General features: G+C 44.0%; 1 protein-coding gene and 1 pseudogene across 2 annotated transcripts; one reads left to right on the top strand and one right to left on the bottom strand.

Annotated features, from left to right (window-relative positions):
* Nucleotides 1-235: 235 nt before the first annotated feature.
* GPN3 (GPN-loop GTPase 3) lies at nucleotides 236-16,134 on the top strand. The gene is made up of 8 exons (XM_004089435.2): nucleotides 236-356; nucleotides 3,281-3,389; nucleotides 8,756-8,923; nucleotides 10,989-11,113; nucleotides 12,678-12,793; nucleotides 12,926-13,022; nucleotides 14,747-14,875; nucleotides 15,517-16,134. Exons 1-8 carry the CDS (start codon nucleotides 309-311, stop codon nucleotides 15,577-15,579), a joined length of 855 nt encoding a protein of 284 aa, XP_004089483.1. The 5' UTR covers nucleotides 236-308; the 3' UTR covers nucleotides 15,580-16,134.
* LOC100602158 lies at nucleotides 7,195-7,634 on the bottom strand (annotated as a pseudogene). Its single transcript, XR_178915.3, has one exon. The product of XR_178915.3 is annotated as a 60S ribosomal protein L31 pseudogene (transcript).

The following is a 16,134-nucleotide window of genomic DNA, read 5'->3' as shown; positions in this document are numbered from 1 at the left end:
CGCAAGGATGCGGAGCTTTATGTGTTGTCAGTTATTACCCATGTATCCAAGCTTAGACTGCATCCCAACGGCCGATTTCCAACAACTACTTCTGCGCACGCGCAAATCCTCTCCCTCACCCCTCCCCTTTTTTCTCAGGACGCGTTTCTCACGGGATTTGGCCCGCGGTGTGCCCCGTAGTAGGAGGTGTGGTAGAACTGGAGACGTAGAAAGAATGTGGATTGCGATTGGTTCGCACTTCACTTTCCCGGAGCTCAGTGGGAGGTGCGAAGGCTAAAGGAGTGTGGCGGGCGGCTCTGGGAGCCAACATGCCTCGGTATGCGCAGCTGGTCATGGGCCCCGCGGGCAGCGGGAAGGTGAGGATCTGCGGGGACAAGGAGAGAAAAGTAGGAGTTCGTGGGAGGCGGGAGATTGGGTCCTGAGGGAGTGAGCCGGCGGGTGTGTGTGTTGGGAACCCTGAGAGCCCACGCAACTCATTTCTGCTGTCTGGCTTCACGTTCTTTTTTGTTGTTGTTTTGAAAGGGAAATAATGGTAGTTAATATTTATTGTATACTTAAGCCCCAGGCAGCAGATTAAACGCCTCGCTTATTTCTACAACAACCCTGTGAGAGAGATCTCATTTTTCTCATTTTACAGAAAACGAGACACAGAAAGGTTAAGTTCTTTGCCCAGCAAAAAAATATAAACCCAGTTTTGTCTAAATTCCAGAATCCGGCCCTGTCTCGCTCCCAGGAGGGTAAAGTGGGGTCTCATTAATTACTGTTTCTCAGAACTTGGGACATGGACTTTTGGTATTTAAGGTGCTTTTAGGTGGTACATGGACCCCACATTAAGGAGCATCAGATGATGTATTGAGGAAATTGTTCCCTTTTCATTTCTCTTTCAGTTCTTAACTTCGCGTTTAGGAGAAATTGTACTCGGTGCTAGTGTGTATCTTCAGCACTTCTTTAATCCCCAAGTCTTTTCAGAGAGCAGTTCTTAGTCTCAGAGCTTTTAATAGGCACCTGTATTTAGCTAAAAATAAGAACATTTAAAGATTTTATATAATTTTATGTCTAATTTCACGTTAGGTCAAATATAACTGGTTTTCACTTTACAGTAGGGATAAAATTTTTTCTTGTAAGCAAATATTAAGGGGATATTAGGAACATTCAAATACAGTGAGAATGGTGAAGATATGGATCAAATAACAGATGTGTGGGAAACATAGCCAGGCGTGGTGGCTCACGTCTGTAATCCTATCACTTTGGGAGATGGAGGTGGACGGATCGCCTGAGCCCAGGAGTTTGGGACTAGCCTGGGCAACACGGCAAAACTCTGTCTCTACAAAAAAAATGCAAAAATTAGCCAGGCCTGGTGGCAGGCACCTGTAGTCCCAGCTTCTCGGGAAGCTGAGGTGGGAGGATTACCTGAACCCACGAGGTTGAGGCTGTGGTGAGTGGTGATCGTGCCACTGCACTCCAGCCTGGGTGACAGAGGTACTGTTGCAAAAAAAAAAAAAAAAAAAAAAATGTGGGAAACACTAGTGTCTGTGGAGGTGTTGTGTGGCCTCAGACTTTAACAAACACTTGTTCTAAGCTGTTGACTTATTCTGGGTAAAAAACATGTAGATGTAACTAAGATACATATGGCCTTCTACTTACCCAGAGTCTGTAGTCTTTTGGGGAAGACAAATAGATGACCTGTCAATTAAGATATAGTGTGATGTGGCCAGGTGTGGTGGCTTAAGCCTGTAATCCTCGCACTTTGGGAGGTTGAGGCCAGCAGATCACTTGAGCCCAGGAGTTCAAGGTCAGCCTGGGCAACATGGTGAAGCCCTGTCTCTACCAAAAATACAAAAATTAGCTGGGCATGGTGGCGAGAGCCTATAGTCCCACCTACTCGGTGGGCTAAGGCTGGAGAATCACTTGAGCTTGGGTCAAAGCTGCAGTGAGCTATGATGGTGCCACTGCACTCCAGCCTGGGTGACAGTGAGAACCTTTGCAAAAAAAAGACAGTGTGTGATGTATGGAGAGGGCATTCCAGACAGAGACAACAGTATGTGTAAAGGCACTGAGAGAACAGCATGATGAATGTTTTTTCTATAGTCTATTTTAATTTTTGGACTGATTGTGTTAAACAAGTATCTTTATAAGCTTTTGATGCTTACTATCAGAAACATTCGTTGAGTATGTTCTTTATCCCAAGCACTGTTTTGGGCCCTGGGGGTTGTGTGGGGAAAAAAACACGCACAAAATCCCTGCCCTTGTGGAGCTTATCTTTAAACATAATAAATCAATTAGAAACAATTATCAAGTATTTATTATGTACTAGGTATTGTGCTAGTCCCTGTGCTTGGGAAACTGAATAAGACACATCTCTGCCTTTAAACAGAGGATGACACAGACAAGTAGCCTAGAGACTTTTTTTTTTTTTTGAGCCAGGAGTCTTGTTCTGTCATCCAGGCTAGAGTGCAGTGGTGTGATCTCAGCTCACTGTGACCTCTGCCTTCCGGGTTCAAGTGATTCTCCTGCCTCAGCCTCCTGAGTATCTGAGATTACAGGCATATGCCACCACGCCCAGCTAATTTTTGTATTTTTAGTAGAGACGGGGTTTCACCATGTCAGCCAGGCTGGTCTCCAACTCCTGACCTCAGGTGATCCATCGACCTTGGCCTCCCAAAGTACTGGGATTACAGGTGTGAGCCACTGCACCCAGCCCCAGATTTTAACATAGTATGGTAACAACTACATAAGGGATAAAGAATTATGTAAACCAAAAGTTACAAACTGATAGCCACCTCCAGACTATATTGACCCTGGCGTTCTTTCATCCTGGCATGCTCTTCCCCTTAGGTTGGCAAGCTCTTTCTCATATACTCAAGATATCCCCTACTCAGAGACATCATCCCTGACCATCCTACCTAAAGCTTTGTTTGGACTGTACAAGTCCCTGTAGAGACACTGTGTTAGGTGTTACACTATGTAACCAGAAATCTTCCCTTTAAATACCACTTGTCACATGTTAGAACAGTAAGGAGCCTTAGTGATTATGGAGGACATCCCAGTTAGAGACAAGAAAGTTGAGGGGCAGAGTGGAGAAGTAAATTCTCCAGAGTTACCCATGAGTCTAAGTCAGGTTTGAATCTGCAGCCCAGTCAGGTATCTTTTTCCCTTGTTATCAGTCAGCCTCTTGGTTGATGAAGGCATAATTTTGACCTTAGTGGATAGTATTCCAGGGTATGGAAGGTAGCACTACACTACCTGTTGCTTTAACCTGTCATGCCTTGTGACATTACAGAGCACCTACTGTGCCACCATGGTCCAGCACTGTGAAGCCCTCAACCGGTCTGTCCAAGTTGTAAACCTGGATCCAGCAGCAGAACACTTCAACTACTCCGTGATGGCTGGTAAGTCCTGAGCAGAGGCTACCCCCACCTTCAGGAACAGTGAGGGCTGAGGAGGCAGTGAGTACTAGCTGCTTAGCACAGATACTTATTATAGTCTGGATCCCTGGTTTTATGGTAAATAGCATGAGCTTGTCATTTGGTCACATCTGTTCATGGTGATATGTGTGACAGTATCCTTTCTTGGTCTTTGATGTAAGATTTAAAAGTAAATGGGGCCGGGCACGGAGGCTCACGCCTGTAATCCCAGCACTTTGGGAGGCCGAGGCGGGTGGATCACGAGGTCAGGAGTTCGAGACCAGCCTGACCAACATGGTGAAACCCTGTCTCTACTAAAAACACAAAAAAATTAGCTTGGCGTGGTGGCGCATGCCTGTAATCCCAGCTACTCAGGAGGCTGAGGCAGGAGAATCACTTGAACCCAGGAGACGGAGGTTGCAGTGAGCCGAGATTGCGCCACTGCACTCCAGCCTGGGCAACAGAGCGAGACTCCATCTCAAAAAAAAAAAAAAAAAGGAAATGGACACTTCCCTCAGCACCCTTTCATTCTGTCCCTTTTGTCCTTAGTCCTGCTGTAGTGAATCATGTGGTATATTGCTGATCACTATAAGTCAGGAGCCTGGGTTTGTTTTTTTTAATTCTTTTAGTTTGTTCATTCAAGTGTCTGTTGAACACCTGTTTTATGCCAGCCACCAGAGTTATAGCAGAGAATAATACAGACATTATCCTTGCCCACACCAACCCTTTAGGAAATAGGCAATAAACAACATGATGAACATGTTACAGAATGTGATGACTGCAGACAGGCTCATGAGAAGTACTCATTGAGAGAGGTTGCTTTAGCTATGATTGTCAGGGAGGATGGTGACTCTGAGGAGGGCATCTTTGAGCCTAGATCTGAAGGATGGTAATATGCTCCTCAGGCTGAGGAAAGTCCTTCCAAAATGAGAGAACATTTAGATCAATAAATATGTCAAGCTGGGTGCAGGGACATGTGCCTATAGTCCCAGCTACTTGGGAGGCTGATGTGGGAGGATCACTTGAGCCCAGGAGTTGAAGTCCAGCCTGGGCAACATTGCAAGATCCATCTCTGAAAAATAAAATAAATAAATAAATAGCCTGGAGGTGAGAAAGGATTTGGTATTCTCCAGGAAAGCCAAGATGTCAGTGAGCTAAAGCATAATGACTGAAAGAAAGAAGTGGGTAGGGGCTAACAGGACATGAGAAGATGGGATTTTATCCTGTTGTCAGTGGGGTGCCACTAGAGGGTTTTAAGAAGAGGAAAGAATTGACATTTGATATACGTTTTGGGGGCTTTTTGGTTTTTTTGAGACAGGATACAGCTCTGTTGCCCAGGCTGGAATGCAGTGCTGCAGCCTCTGCCTCCTGAGCTCAAGCCATCCTCCCACCTCAGCCTCCCAAGTAGCTAGGACTACAGGTGCGTGCCACCATGCCTGGCTAATTTTTATACTTTTTTTTTTTTTTTTTGTAGAGACAGGGTTTCACCATGCTGCCCAGGCTGGTCTCAAACTCCTGAGCTCAAGCTATCTGCTGGCCTCAGTCTGCCAAAGTGCTGGGATTAGAGGCGTTAGCCACTGCATCCAGCCTTTTTTTGTTTTGTTGTTGTTGTTGTTTTGTTTTTGAGACAAGGTCTCACTCTGTCACCCAGGCTGTAGTATAGTAGCCTGATCACAGCTCATCGCAGTCTCAACCTCCTGGACTCAAGCAGTCCTCCTACCTCAGCCTCCCAAGTAGCTGGGACTACAGGCACACACTATCATGCCTGGGTAATTTTTGTATTTTTTGTAGAGGCGGGGTTTCTCCATGGCTGGTCTCGATTTCCAGGCTGGTCTCGATTTCCAGGCTGGTCTCGAACTCCTGGGCTCAAGCAACTCACCCAGCTTGACTTCCGAAAGTGCTGGGATAATAGGCATGAGCCACTGCACTTGGCCTGATTTATGTTTTAAAAAATAACTCAAGTGCTCAGATGAAAAATGGACTCTAGTGGGTTGAGAGTAGAAGTACAACCTGCATGGCTGGGCGTGGTGGCTCATGCCTGTAATCCCAGCATTTTGGGAGGCCGAGGTGGGTGGATCACCTGAGGTCGGGAGTTCGAGACCAGCCTGACCAACATGGAGACACCCCATCTCTACCAAAAACGCGGTGGCTCACACCTGTAATCCCAGCACTTTGGGAGGCCAAGGCGGGCGGATCACGAGGTCAGAAGATCAAGACCTTCCTGGCTAACATGGTGAAACCCCGTCTCTACTAAAAATACAAAAAACTAGCTGGGCGTGGTGGCGGGCGCCTGTAGTCCCAGCTACTCAGGAGGCTGAGGCAGGAGAATGGTGTGAACCCGGGAGGCGGAGCTTGCAGTGAGCTGAGATCGCGCCACTGTACTCCAGCCTGGGTGACAGAGTGAGACTCCGTCTCAAAAAAAAAAAAAAAAAATTAGCTCGGCGTGGTGACACATGCCTGTAATCCCAGCTACTCGGGAGGCTGAGACAGGGGAATCAATTGAACCCGGGAGGCAGAGATTCTGGTGAGCCGAGATTGCACCATTGCACTCTAGCCTGGGCAACAAGAGCGAAACTCCGTCTCAAAATTTAAAAAAGAAGTACAACCTGCACTGCGGCTGTTGTAGTTAGCCAGGTGTACACCAGGACTAGGGTGGTCATGGTGGAGATGTAAGGAAGCAGACAGATTCAATATATTTTGCAAGTTGAATTAACAGCATTTTCTGGGGGATTGAACCAAGAAGGCATAGCAAAGTAAGGAATCAAGGGTGACTCCTACAGCTTTGTTGAGTGTATGATATAATTTCCTGTGGAGAGAGACAGGTTGTTTTAGGTTTGGGGACGTTCTCTTTGCACTCACTAAAGTGCAAAGGGAAACTTTTGATTTCTGTTAATGAGTGAGCAGGTTGCGGGGAGGCAGATTGAAGGGAGAGGAGGAGATGTGAAATGCTTATCTTTGAGGAAAAAGGCATCGTATTACTTTGGAACCATTTGGTTGCAGCAAACGGAAACCACTCTAAGCTAGCTTAGTTAAAAAGAGGATTTAGGATGGGCGCTGTGACTCACACCTGTAATCCCAGCACTTTGGGAGGCCAAAGCAGATGGATGGCTTGAGCCCAGGAGTTCAAGACCAGCCTGGGCAGCATGGTGAAACCCCATCTCTACAAGAAATACAAAGATTAGCTTGGCATGCTGGCGGGTGCCTGTATTCCCAGCCACTCAGGAGGCTGAGGTGGGAGGATCACTTGAGCCTACGAGGTCAAGGTTGCAGTGAGCCATGATTATGCCACTGCACTCCACCCTGGGAAGCAGAGTGAGACCCTGTCTAAAAAGAAAGCCAGATTGATTGTCCCAGTTTGGATCAGTTATCTGTTATTTACCGCTGAGGGAGGGGTAGGAAGGTGTTGTCAGTATAAATGTGTCTGTGAATGAAGCTCAGTCCTTTATGAATGGAGAATGTAGGTTTGAGCACAAAAATAAGTAAAAACCTAAGGTAGAAGATTCTATATACCGATTCCCAAAAATTAGTAAGATAACCATACTAGAATTTTTTAAGCCTCTCCTGTTGGTGATTTTTTTTTTCCTGAGACAGAGTCTTTCTCTGCCGCCCAGGCTGGAGTGCAGTGGCACCATGTCATCTCACTACATCCTCTGCCTCCTGGGTTCAAGTGATTCTCCTGCCTCAGCCTCCCGAGCAGCTGGGATTACAGGCATGTGCCAGCACACCTGACTAATTTTTCTATTTTTTGTTTTGTTTTGTTTTTGTTTGAGATGGAGTCTTTTTTTTTTTTCAATTTTATAACTTTATTTGATGTATTTGACGATCAGCGATTAGTTCTCATCCACATTGACTGTCTGTAGATTTTTGAAAGTGGTGACAGGTACATAGGTAACCAAAGTATATAGCTTATTTGGTGAATCTTCATCCTCATTAACGTTTTCGGGACAGCCGCACACAGATTTGGTATGGGACATTCCTTATTCCTTTGGCCCAGACAGCTTTGTTGAGCCTGGTATCAATGCACACATCTGGAGTTCCCATCTCCTTCATGGCAAATTTCCAAATCTCTTTGAGTGCCCGAGGGGCACGCTTCTTGAAGCCCACTCCATGGATGCGCTTGTGAATGTTGATGGTGTATTCTCGGGTTACCACTTTGTTGATGGCAGAACGGCTGGCAGAACGGCCCTGTTTCTTCTCGCCACCCTTCTTTGCGGGAGCCATTCTGCCAGGTCCAAGTTGGAAAGCGAGATGGAGTCTTGCTCTGTCGCCTGGGCTTGAGTGCAATGGTGTGATCTTGGCTCACTGCAACCTCCGCCTCCTGGGTTCAAGTGATTCTCCTGCCTCAGCCTGCGGAGTAGCTAGAACTACAGGCATGCGCCACCACGCCTGGCTAATTTTTGTATTTTTAGTAGAGATGGGGCTTCACCATGTTGGCCAGGCTGGTCTCGAACTCCTGACCTCATGATCACCCCACCTCGGCCTCCCAAAGTGCTGGGATTACAGTCATGAGCCACCATGCCCAGCCTAATTTCTATGTTTTTAGTAGAGACAGGTTTCAACATGTTGGCCAGGTTGGTCTTGAACTCCTGACCTCAAGTGATCCGCCTGCCTCACCCTCCCAAAGTGCTGGGATTACAGGCATGAGTCACCGCGCCCAGCCCCTGATGGTGATTTTGATTTATTATCTCATAGTTCTCATCCTTCTAACCCAGGATAGGGAAAGTGAGGCTCAAGGAGGTGAAATAGTTTCCTTAGTGTCATTGTGTTAAGAAATGGTAATCAGTTTTCTTTTTTTGGTTTTGTACTTTTTTGGAATAAGTAATACATATTCACATGGTTCATAATGTAAAAGTACTAAAGAGTAAGTATACAGGAAAACATCTTCCTCTCAGCTCTGCATCCCAGCAATCAGCTCCCCTCCCTGGCAGCAGCCAGTGTTACCAGTTTCTGGTGTGTTCTTTCATAGCCTGTGCACATAAAATTCAAGATGTATATGTATTATGTCTATGTAGTGAATTTTTGTCTTTTATTAACACCAATGATAGCATTCTTACACAGTTCTGCACCTTGCATTTTTCACTGAACAATATGCCTAGGAGGTTGTGTTATTATTAATACTTAAAGAGATTTTCCCCATTTATGGCTGTGTAGTATTCCATTGTCTGGCTGTACAATAATTTATTTGCTCAGTTCTCTATTGATGGACACTGCTACAGTGAAAAGCCATGTACATAAATAATTTCCTGCATATGAGTTTTGTATGTAATTATTAACTTTTATGTTCTATTTCTAGTAAGGATAACAATTTTTGAAGGGACACATATATTCTGGGCCCTATCTGTCCTTTTCAGACATCCGGGAACTGATCGAGGTGGATGACGTAATGGAGGATGATTCTCTGCGATTTGGTCCCAATGGAGGATTGGTATTTTGCATGGAGTACTTTGCCAATAATTTTGACTGGCTGGAGAACTGTCTTGGCCATGTAGAGGACGACTATATCCTTTTTGATTGTCCAGGTAAATCAACAATTTGAATGCATTGTCTTCCTTAAAGTCTTGATAGTTCCATCCTTAGTAGGAGAAAGGAGAGTATTTGTAGCTCTAAACTATACTGCAGTAAAGTACTAAGCTATTCTTATTCAATGGCTGTGACTTATTAAATATATCTATTGAGGCCGGGCGCAGCGGCTCATGCCTGTAATCCCAGCACTTCGGGAGGCCGAGGCAGGCGGATCATGAGGTCAGGAGATCGAGACCATCCTGGCTAACACAGTGAAACGCTGTCTCTACTAAAAATACAAAAAATTAGCTGGGCGTAGTGGCGGGCGCCTATAGTCCCAGCTACTCGGGAGGCTGAGGCAGGAGAGTGGCATGAACCTGGGAGGTGGAGCTTGCAGTGAGCCAAGATCGCACCACTACACTCCAGCCTGGGCAACAGAGTGAGACTCTGTCTCAAAAACAAAAAAACAAACAAAAAAATGTATATCTATTAAGTGCTTGCTTCGTATACTGGGAATACCATAGAGCACAGATAGCCATGATCTCTGGCCTCATGGAGCTCACAGTTTGGCAGAACTCGAGACAGTACAAACAAAAAGCATCCAAATGATTATTTAATATTCAGTTGTCATTGAGTATTCCACAGGAGTAGCACAGATCATCACACAGATAATGGCAGTTAGAGAGGCATCTGAGGCAGCCTTTCAGCTGGGCTGGAGGCTGAGAGTGAGGAAGGCAGAGGGAACAGCCTGCTGAACACCTCCCAGGAGGAGGGAACAAAGCTGTTTTAAGGCACTGAAAAGGCCAGTGTGGCTGGAGCATAATAAACAAAGAGGCAATTGTCATGAGGTGTGACTGGTAGGAGACAGATAACAGCACATCATGGCTTCTGAAGCCAAATTGTGAATTTTCTTTTTTTTTTTTTTGAGACTGAGTTTCACTCCTGTCACCCAGACTGGAGTACAATGGCACCATCTTGGCTCACTCCAGTCTCCACTTCCTAGGTTCAAGTGATTCTCCTGTCTCAGTCTCCCAAGTAGCTGGGATTACAGGCACCCACCACCACACCCGGCTATTTTTGTATTTTTAGTAGAGACGGGGTTTCACTATGTCAGCCAGGCTGGTCTCAAACTCTGGACCTTAGGTGATTCACCCGCCTCGGCCTCCCAAATGCTGGGATTACTGGTGTGAGCCACTGCGTCCAGCCCAAATTGTGAATTTTCAACTTGAGCCTAACCTGGGTTTGACCATTTATGGCCCTCACTTTTTTCCCCTTGCTTTTAATTGACCATACATATACCCACAGAAAAGTATATATGTCATAAGTATACAGCTTGATGAGTATTCCCAAACTATAGATATCTTTGTAGCATTTATTTATTTATTTTTGTAGAGATAGGGTTTCACTATATTGCTCAGGCTGGTCTCAATGTCCTGGGCTCAAGCTGTCCTCCCACCTTAGCCTCCCAGAGTGGTGGGATTACAGGTGTGTGAGCCATGGTATCTGGCCAATAACACTCACATTGATTAGCAGAAAACTAAAGTGTGAAGAACCTCATTTTCTTTCTTTCTTTTTTTTTTTTTAAAGACAGAGTCTTACTCTGTCGCCCAGGCTGGAGTGCAGTGGCGTGATCTTGGCTCACTGCAGCCTTCTCCTCCTGGGTTCAAGCAATTTTTGTGCCTCAGCATCCCAAGGAGTAGCTGGGACCACAGGCGTGCACCACCACGCCTGGCTAATTTTTTTGTATTTTTGGTAGAGACGGGGTTTCGCTATGTTGGCCAGGCTGGTCTTGAACTCCTGGCCTCAAGTGATCCACCTGCCACAGCCTCCCAAAGTGCTGGGATTACAGGCATGAGCCACCCTGCCCAACCAGAGAACCTCATTTTCTACATAAAACTTAATAGTTAGGGATTCCTATGGTGGCAGTACCTTAGGTTTTATGATTGCTTTGAGAGGCTGTAGGCCCCTGAAAAATGTGTTGGCTTTTATTTTTATCCATCTTATGGGGAAAATTTGTTTCCTCTAACTTGATGATTTAACATACTTGCTATTTCTAAAATTCTTGCAATACTCTTCATGTAGGTCAGATTGAATTGTACACTCACCTGCCTGTGATGAAACAGCTGGTCCAGCAGCTTGAGCAGTGGGAGTTCCGAGTCTGTGGAGTTTTTCTTGTTGATTCTCAGTTCATGGTGGAGTCATTCAAGGTCTGAAGCTAAATCTCTTACAGATTTTTTTTTTTTTTTTTTTGAGACAGAGTCTTACTCTGTTGCCCAGGCTGGAGCGCAGTGGCGTGATCTCAGCTCACTGCAACCTCCACCTCCTGGTTCAAGTGATTCTTGTGCCTCAGCCTCCTGAGTAGCTGGAATTACAGGTGCGTGCCATCATGCCTGGCTAATTTTTGTATTTTTAGTAGAGACGGGGTTTTAGCATGTTGGCCAGGCTGGTCTCGAACTCCTGACCTCAAACATCAAGTGATCCACCTGCCTTGGCCTCCCAAAGTCTCTTACAGATTTTTAAACTATGAGTTCAAGCAGATGACAGTTCCTTTAATTATTGTGTGATTCTGAACATTTCACAAATGATTCCAGAGTTACTTTATCCCTTTTGTTATTAAATTATTATAATATGTTGTTAATCAAAAATAGTAAATTATTATATCATAGAGATTTAGGAGGAACTGCTTACCAAGAAAAAAACTGAGGTTGCTGGGTGAAGTGGTTCACACCTATAATCTTAGCACTTTGGGAGGCCAAGGCAGGAGGATTGCTTGAGCCCAGGAGTTTCAGACCTGCTTGGGCAACAGAGTGAGACCCTGTCTCTAAAAAATATATAAAAATTAGCCAGGCATTGTGGCTTGTACTTGTAGTCCCAGCTACTTGGGAAGCTGAAGTGGGAGGATCGCTTGAGTACAGGAAGCAGAGGTTGCAGTGAGCCGAGATCGCCAAGATCGCACCATTGCACACCAGCCTGAGTGACAGAGTGAGACTGTCTCAAAAAAAAAAAAAAGAGGAGGTGGGGGGGAGAAAAAACTGAAGCAGATGGCTATTTTATAAAATAGTCTATTTTTAATTTTCTGAGGACCTTTTATCCAGTTTATGAACTACCTAGATCAAATTTTTTATTAATAGCTCTTAAGGAATATTAAATGGGAAAGGAAATTAAAATGCTGTCTAAATTGAAATTTGTGATCACTGTATGTTATCTATATCTTCTCTCACCTTTGTGAACCAATAGTCAAGCATTTGATTAGGGAACTTTTTTTTCTATATGGCTAGCATTACTTTTAATAAAATATAAATAATTTTGCCTTTTCCACGTGTTCTGAACTGGCATTTCTTTTTTTTTTTTTTTTTTTTTTTTTTTTTGAGACCGAGTTTCGCTCTTGTTGCCCAGGCTGGAATGTGGTGGCGCAATCTTGGCTCACTGGAACCTCCGCCTCCCGGGTTCAAGTGATTCTCCTGTCTCAGACTCTTGAGTAGCTGGGATTACAGGCACATGCCACCACGCCCAGCTAATTTTGTATTTTTAGTAGAGACAAGGTTTCACCACGTTGGCCAGGCTGGTCTTGAACTCCTGACCTGAGGTGATCTGCCCGCCTCAGACTCCCCAAGTGTTGGGATTACAGGCATGAGCCACCACGTCCAGCTTGCATTTCTTTTATTTAGGCCAGTTCTGTTCCAGTGAGGAATAGAAGACTCTTTATGCAAAGACCAGGTAACTTTGTTGGCAACAGTCAGTTCATCTTCCCTTTTCTGTTTCTTCCTTCAGTTTATTTCTGGCATCTTGGCAGCCCTGAGTGCCATGATCTCTCTAGAAATTCCACAAGTCAACATCATGACAAAAATGGATCTGCTGAGTAAAAAAGCAAAAAAGGAAATTGAGAAGTGAGTTCACTGTTCTTCCATTATTATCAGATCTCAATTGCAGAGATGAACCTTCTGTTTTATTTCGATGGGAAGTTTGGCTGGTTTATAAACCTAGTCTCCTGAATTCATCAGTCTTTCTGTCTTTTAAAGGTTTTTAGATCCAGACATGTATTCTTTATTAGAAGATTCTACAAGTGACTTAAGAAGCAAAAAATTCAAGAAACTGACTAAAGCTATATGTGGACTGGTAAGCTTTTAAAGTTTGGATTTTTTGGCCAGGTGCAGTGGCTTATGCCTGTGACCCTAGCACTTTGGCAGGCCAAGGCGGGAAGATTGAGTCCAGGAGTTCAAGACCAGCCTGGGCAACATAGCAACACCCTATCTCTAAAAAAATTGTTTTAATTAGGCCAGGCGCAATGGCTCACACCTGTAATCCTAGCACTTTGGGAGGCCAAGGCAGGCTGATCATTTGAGGTCAGGAGTTCAAGACCAAGCCTGGCCAACATGGTGAAACCCTGTCTCTACTAAAAATACAAAAAAAAAAATGAGCTTGGCATGGTGGTGTGCACCTGTAATCCTAGTACTCGGGAGCCTGAGACAGGAGAATCACTTGAACTCGGGAGGCGGAGGTTGCAGTGAGTTGAGATCACGCCACTGCAGTCCAGCCTGGGCGACAGAGTAAGACTTTGTCTCAAAAAAAAAAAAAAAAAAATTAGGCCAGGTGCAGTGACTTACGCCTGTAATCCCGGCTCTTTGGGAGGCCGAGGTGGGTGGATCACCTGAGGTCAGGGGTTCGAGACCAGCCTGGCCAACATGGTGAAACCCTGTCTCTACTAAAAAATATAAAAATTAGCCAGGCGTGGTGGCGCATGCCTATAATCCCAGCTATTCGGGATGCTGAGGCAGGAGAGTTGCTGGAACCCAGGAGGCGGAGGTTGCAGTGAGCCGAGATCATGCCATTGCACTCCAGCCTGATCCAACAACAGCAAGACTCCGTCTCAAAAAAAAGAAAAAAGCCAGGCATGATGTTACATGCCTGTAGTCCCAGCTGCTCTGGAGGCTGAGGTGGGAGGATCCCTTGAGCCTGGGAGGTCAAGGCTGTAGTGAGCCATGATCATGCTACTGTGCTCTAGCCTAGGCGGCAGAGAGACCCTATCTCAAAAAAAAACAAAAACAAAAATGGGGCCAGGTGCGCAGTGGCTCACGTCTATAATCCTAGCACTTTGGGAGGCCAAGGCGGGTGGATCACTTGAGGTCAGGAGTTCAAGACCAGGCTGACCAACATGGTGAAACCTCGTCTCTACTAAAAATACAAAATTAGCTGGGCATGCTGGCGCATGCCTGTAATCCCAGCTACTCAGGAGGCTGAGGCAGGAGAATTGCTTGAACCTGGGAGGCGGAGGTTGCGCAACAAGAGCGAAACTCTGTCTCCAAAAAAAAAAAAAAAGAGAAAAAAAAAAGTTGAAGTTTTTTTGGTTTTTTTCCTAAACACCTGGTCAGAGTGTTTGCCTGTGTCCAGTCATTTGCCATATAAAAAGCACAGTTCAACCCTATTTTCTGCAAAGTGTAGGAGGGAAAAGGGCTGTGGGCTGGTCAGTCAGCAGTTTAATTTAGAAGTAGTTATTGGTAGTGGCCAATAAATTAACTAACATGTCATTATTTCAAGCCATTTGGAGAGTTCAGGACTGTTTGTTCTCCAGTGAAATTTCCAGTGGTTGTTGAATTCAGATAAATAGCCATGAAACAGTGTCTAGTTAAAGTAATAAGCTAACAAGTGTTCTAGCAGGTCAGAAGTCAGAAAAATCAATGATTTACTCTCTGTGTCTAGCTATCCCTTCTCCTCCTCTTCCTGTAAACACATCAGTGTTTTTATTCAGAAGTACAAATGGTTATAAAACTCAAATATAAGTTGAAAATTATGTATTTTGCACAACTTCAGAATGAACTTTTCTTGAAATCCGCAACTTGTAGATTGATGACTACAGCATGGTTCGATTTTTACCTTACGATCAGTCAGATGAAGAAAGCATGAACATTGTATTGCAGCATATTGATTTTGCCATTCAATATGGAGAAGACCTAGAATTTAAAGAACCAAAGGTAATTTCTGGTTTGGGGTGTTTGTTAGCTTTTGATAAAAATATTTGCCAGCACTCACTGGACTCTTGCATAATCCAGGCGACTCCTTAAATTAGTTTTTTGTCTTATTGATGGCAGTTAACTGGGCTTTTCTGGGTGATCTCTGAGACTAACACTGTACTCCACAAGCAGTATCACTTTTACTCTACTTTTGTTGAGGCAGTATGATGAAGCCTGTGTGTACTCAGAGCCTGGGTGTATGTGTAAAGAGGAGGTGAAATTGGGCTGCCCTCACGTATGTCATTGAGAACTAATGATAGTATCAGCAAAGCATTTTTTTATTCTTTTATTTTTTATTTTCCTGACCACTATACCAGCGAAGTAAAGCACTATCACAGGAAATTATCCAAGAATCGTCTTGAATGTAAATTCAAATGAGAAATGCTTCTGAGATAGAAGCACATTAATTTACTACATATCTGGAAAAAAATCTGTCAATCATGCCTTTTCTTACTATTAACAGTTACCTATAAGCAACACATGGAGCTGGTGCTGGGTAATTAGTTCCACATAGGGTATTACCTGAAAAATATTTAAACACATACTAGTTCTGACTGAGGGGAAGTGAATATATTTTCTATTTTGTGTTTCCGTTGTGTCAGGAACGTGAAGATGAGTCTTCCTCTATGTTTGACGAATATTTTCAAGAATGCCAGGATGAATGAAGAGTTTACTAAAAGTAACCATCTATACGTAAAGAGCTTGTGGCCAAACCAGCAGAACATGCTTCTCTTCAAAGGATGCAATAGTAGAAAGCTACTTATTTTAATGAAAAAAGTAATACTTCATTCTTTATCAGCCGCATGCCTGAATCAAATTTTTAATTATTCCAAAACTGCTGCTGTTTAAAGTGGAATCTTTTAGTATTATAACAGCATCACTTTAGATTTTATAAGTAAAAATTGAAATGAATGCACATAGATTTATATATAAATTAGCACCTGAGCTAAGGTTAAGGCTAGTCTAAACTTATTTTCACTTTCTGTATTATTTTTGAGATGCAGGAATTACTGTAACCAAATATGTATGTCCGAAGGGAAAAAGCTACAAGGATGTACATAAGACCATTGCTGATCTGTATCTTCCCATTTTCCTATATTGAAAATGTATATTATTTATATAACTTAAAAAGTAAAAATAACTATGTTTTGAGATGTGTATGTGTATGTATAAAAGAAACAGAAAGGTTTTTAGTGATTCTTGGACCTAGATAACAAGTA

This window comes from Nomascus leucogenys, chromosome 10 (assembly GCF_006542625.1).
Source record: "Nomascus leucogenys isolate Asia chromosome 10, Asia_NLE_v1, whole genome shotgun sequence".
NCBI classification, from domain to species: Eukaryota; Metazoa; Chordata; class Mammalia; order Primates; family Hylobatidae; genus Nomascus; species Nomascus leucogenys.
The sequence above is the reverse complement of the archived record's forward strand: the minus strand, read 5'-3'. Positions and strand labels throughout refer to the sequence as shown.

Excerpts from the sequence above, each read along its gene's own strand:
- GPN3 (XM_004089435.2), top strand. The coding sequence starts at position 309 with ATGCCTCGGTATGCGCAGCTGGTCATGGGCCCCGCGGGCAGCGGGAAG. Across the intron at positions 3,390-8,755 it reads CAACTACTCCGTGATGGCTG|ACATCCGGGAACTGATCGAG; the intron begins GTAAGTCCTGAG and ends TGTCCTTTTCAG. Across the intron at positions 13,023-14,746 it reads CTAAAGCTATATGTGGACTG|ATTGATGACTACAGCATGGT; the intron begins GTAAGCTTTTAA and ends CGCAACTTGTAG.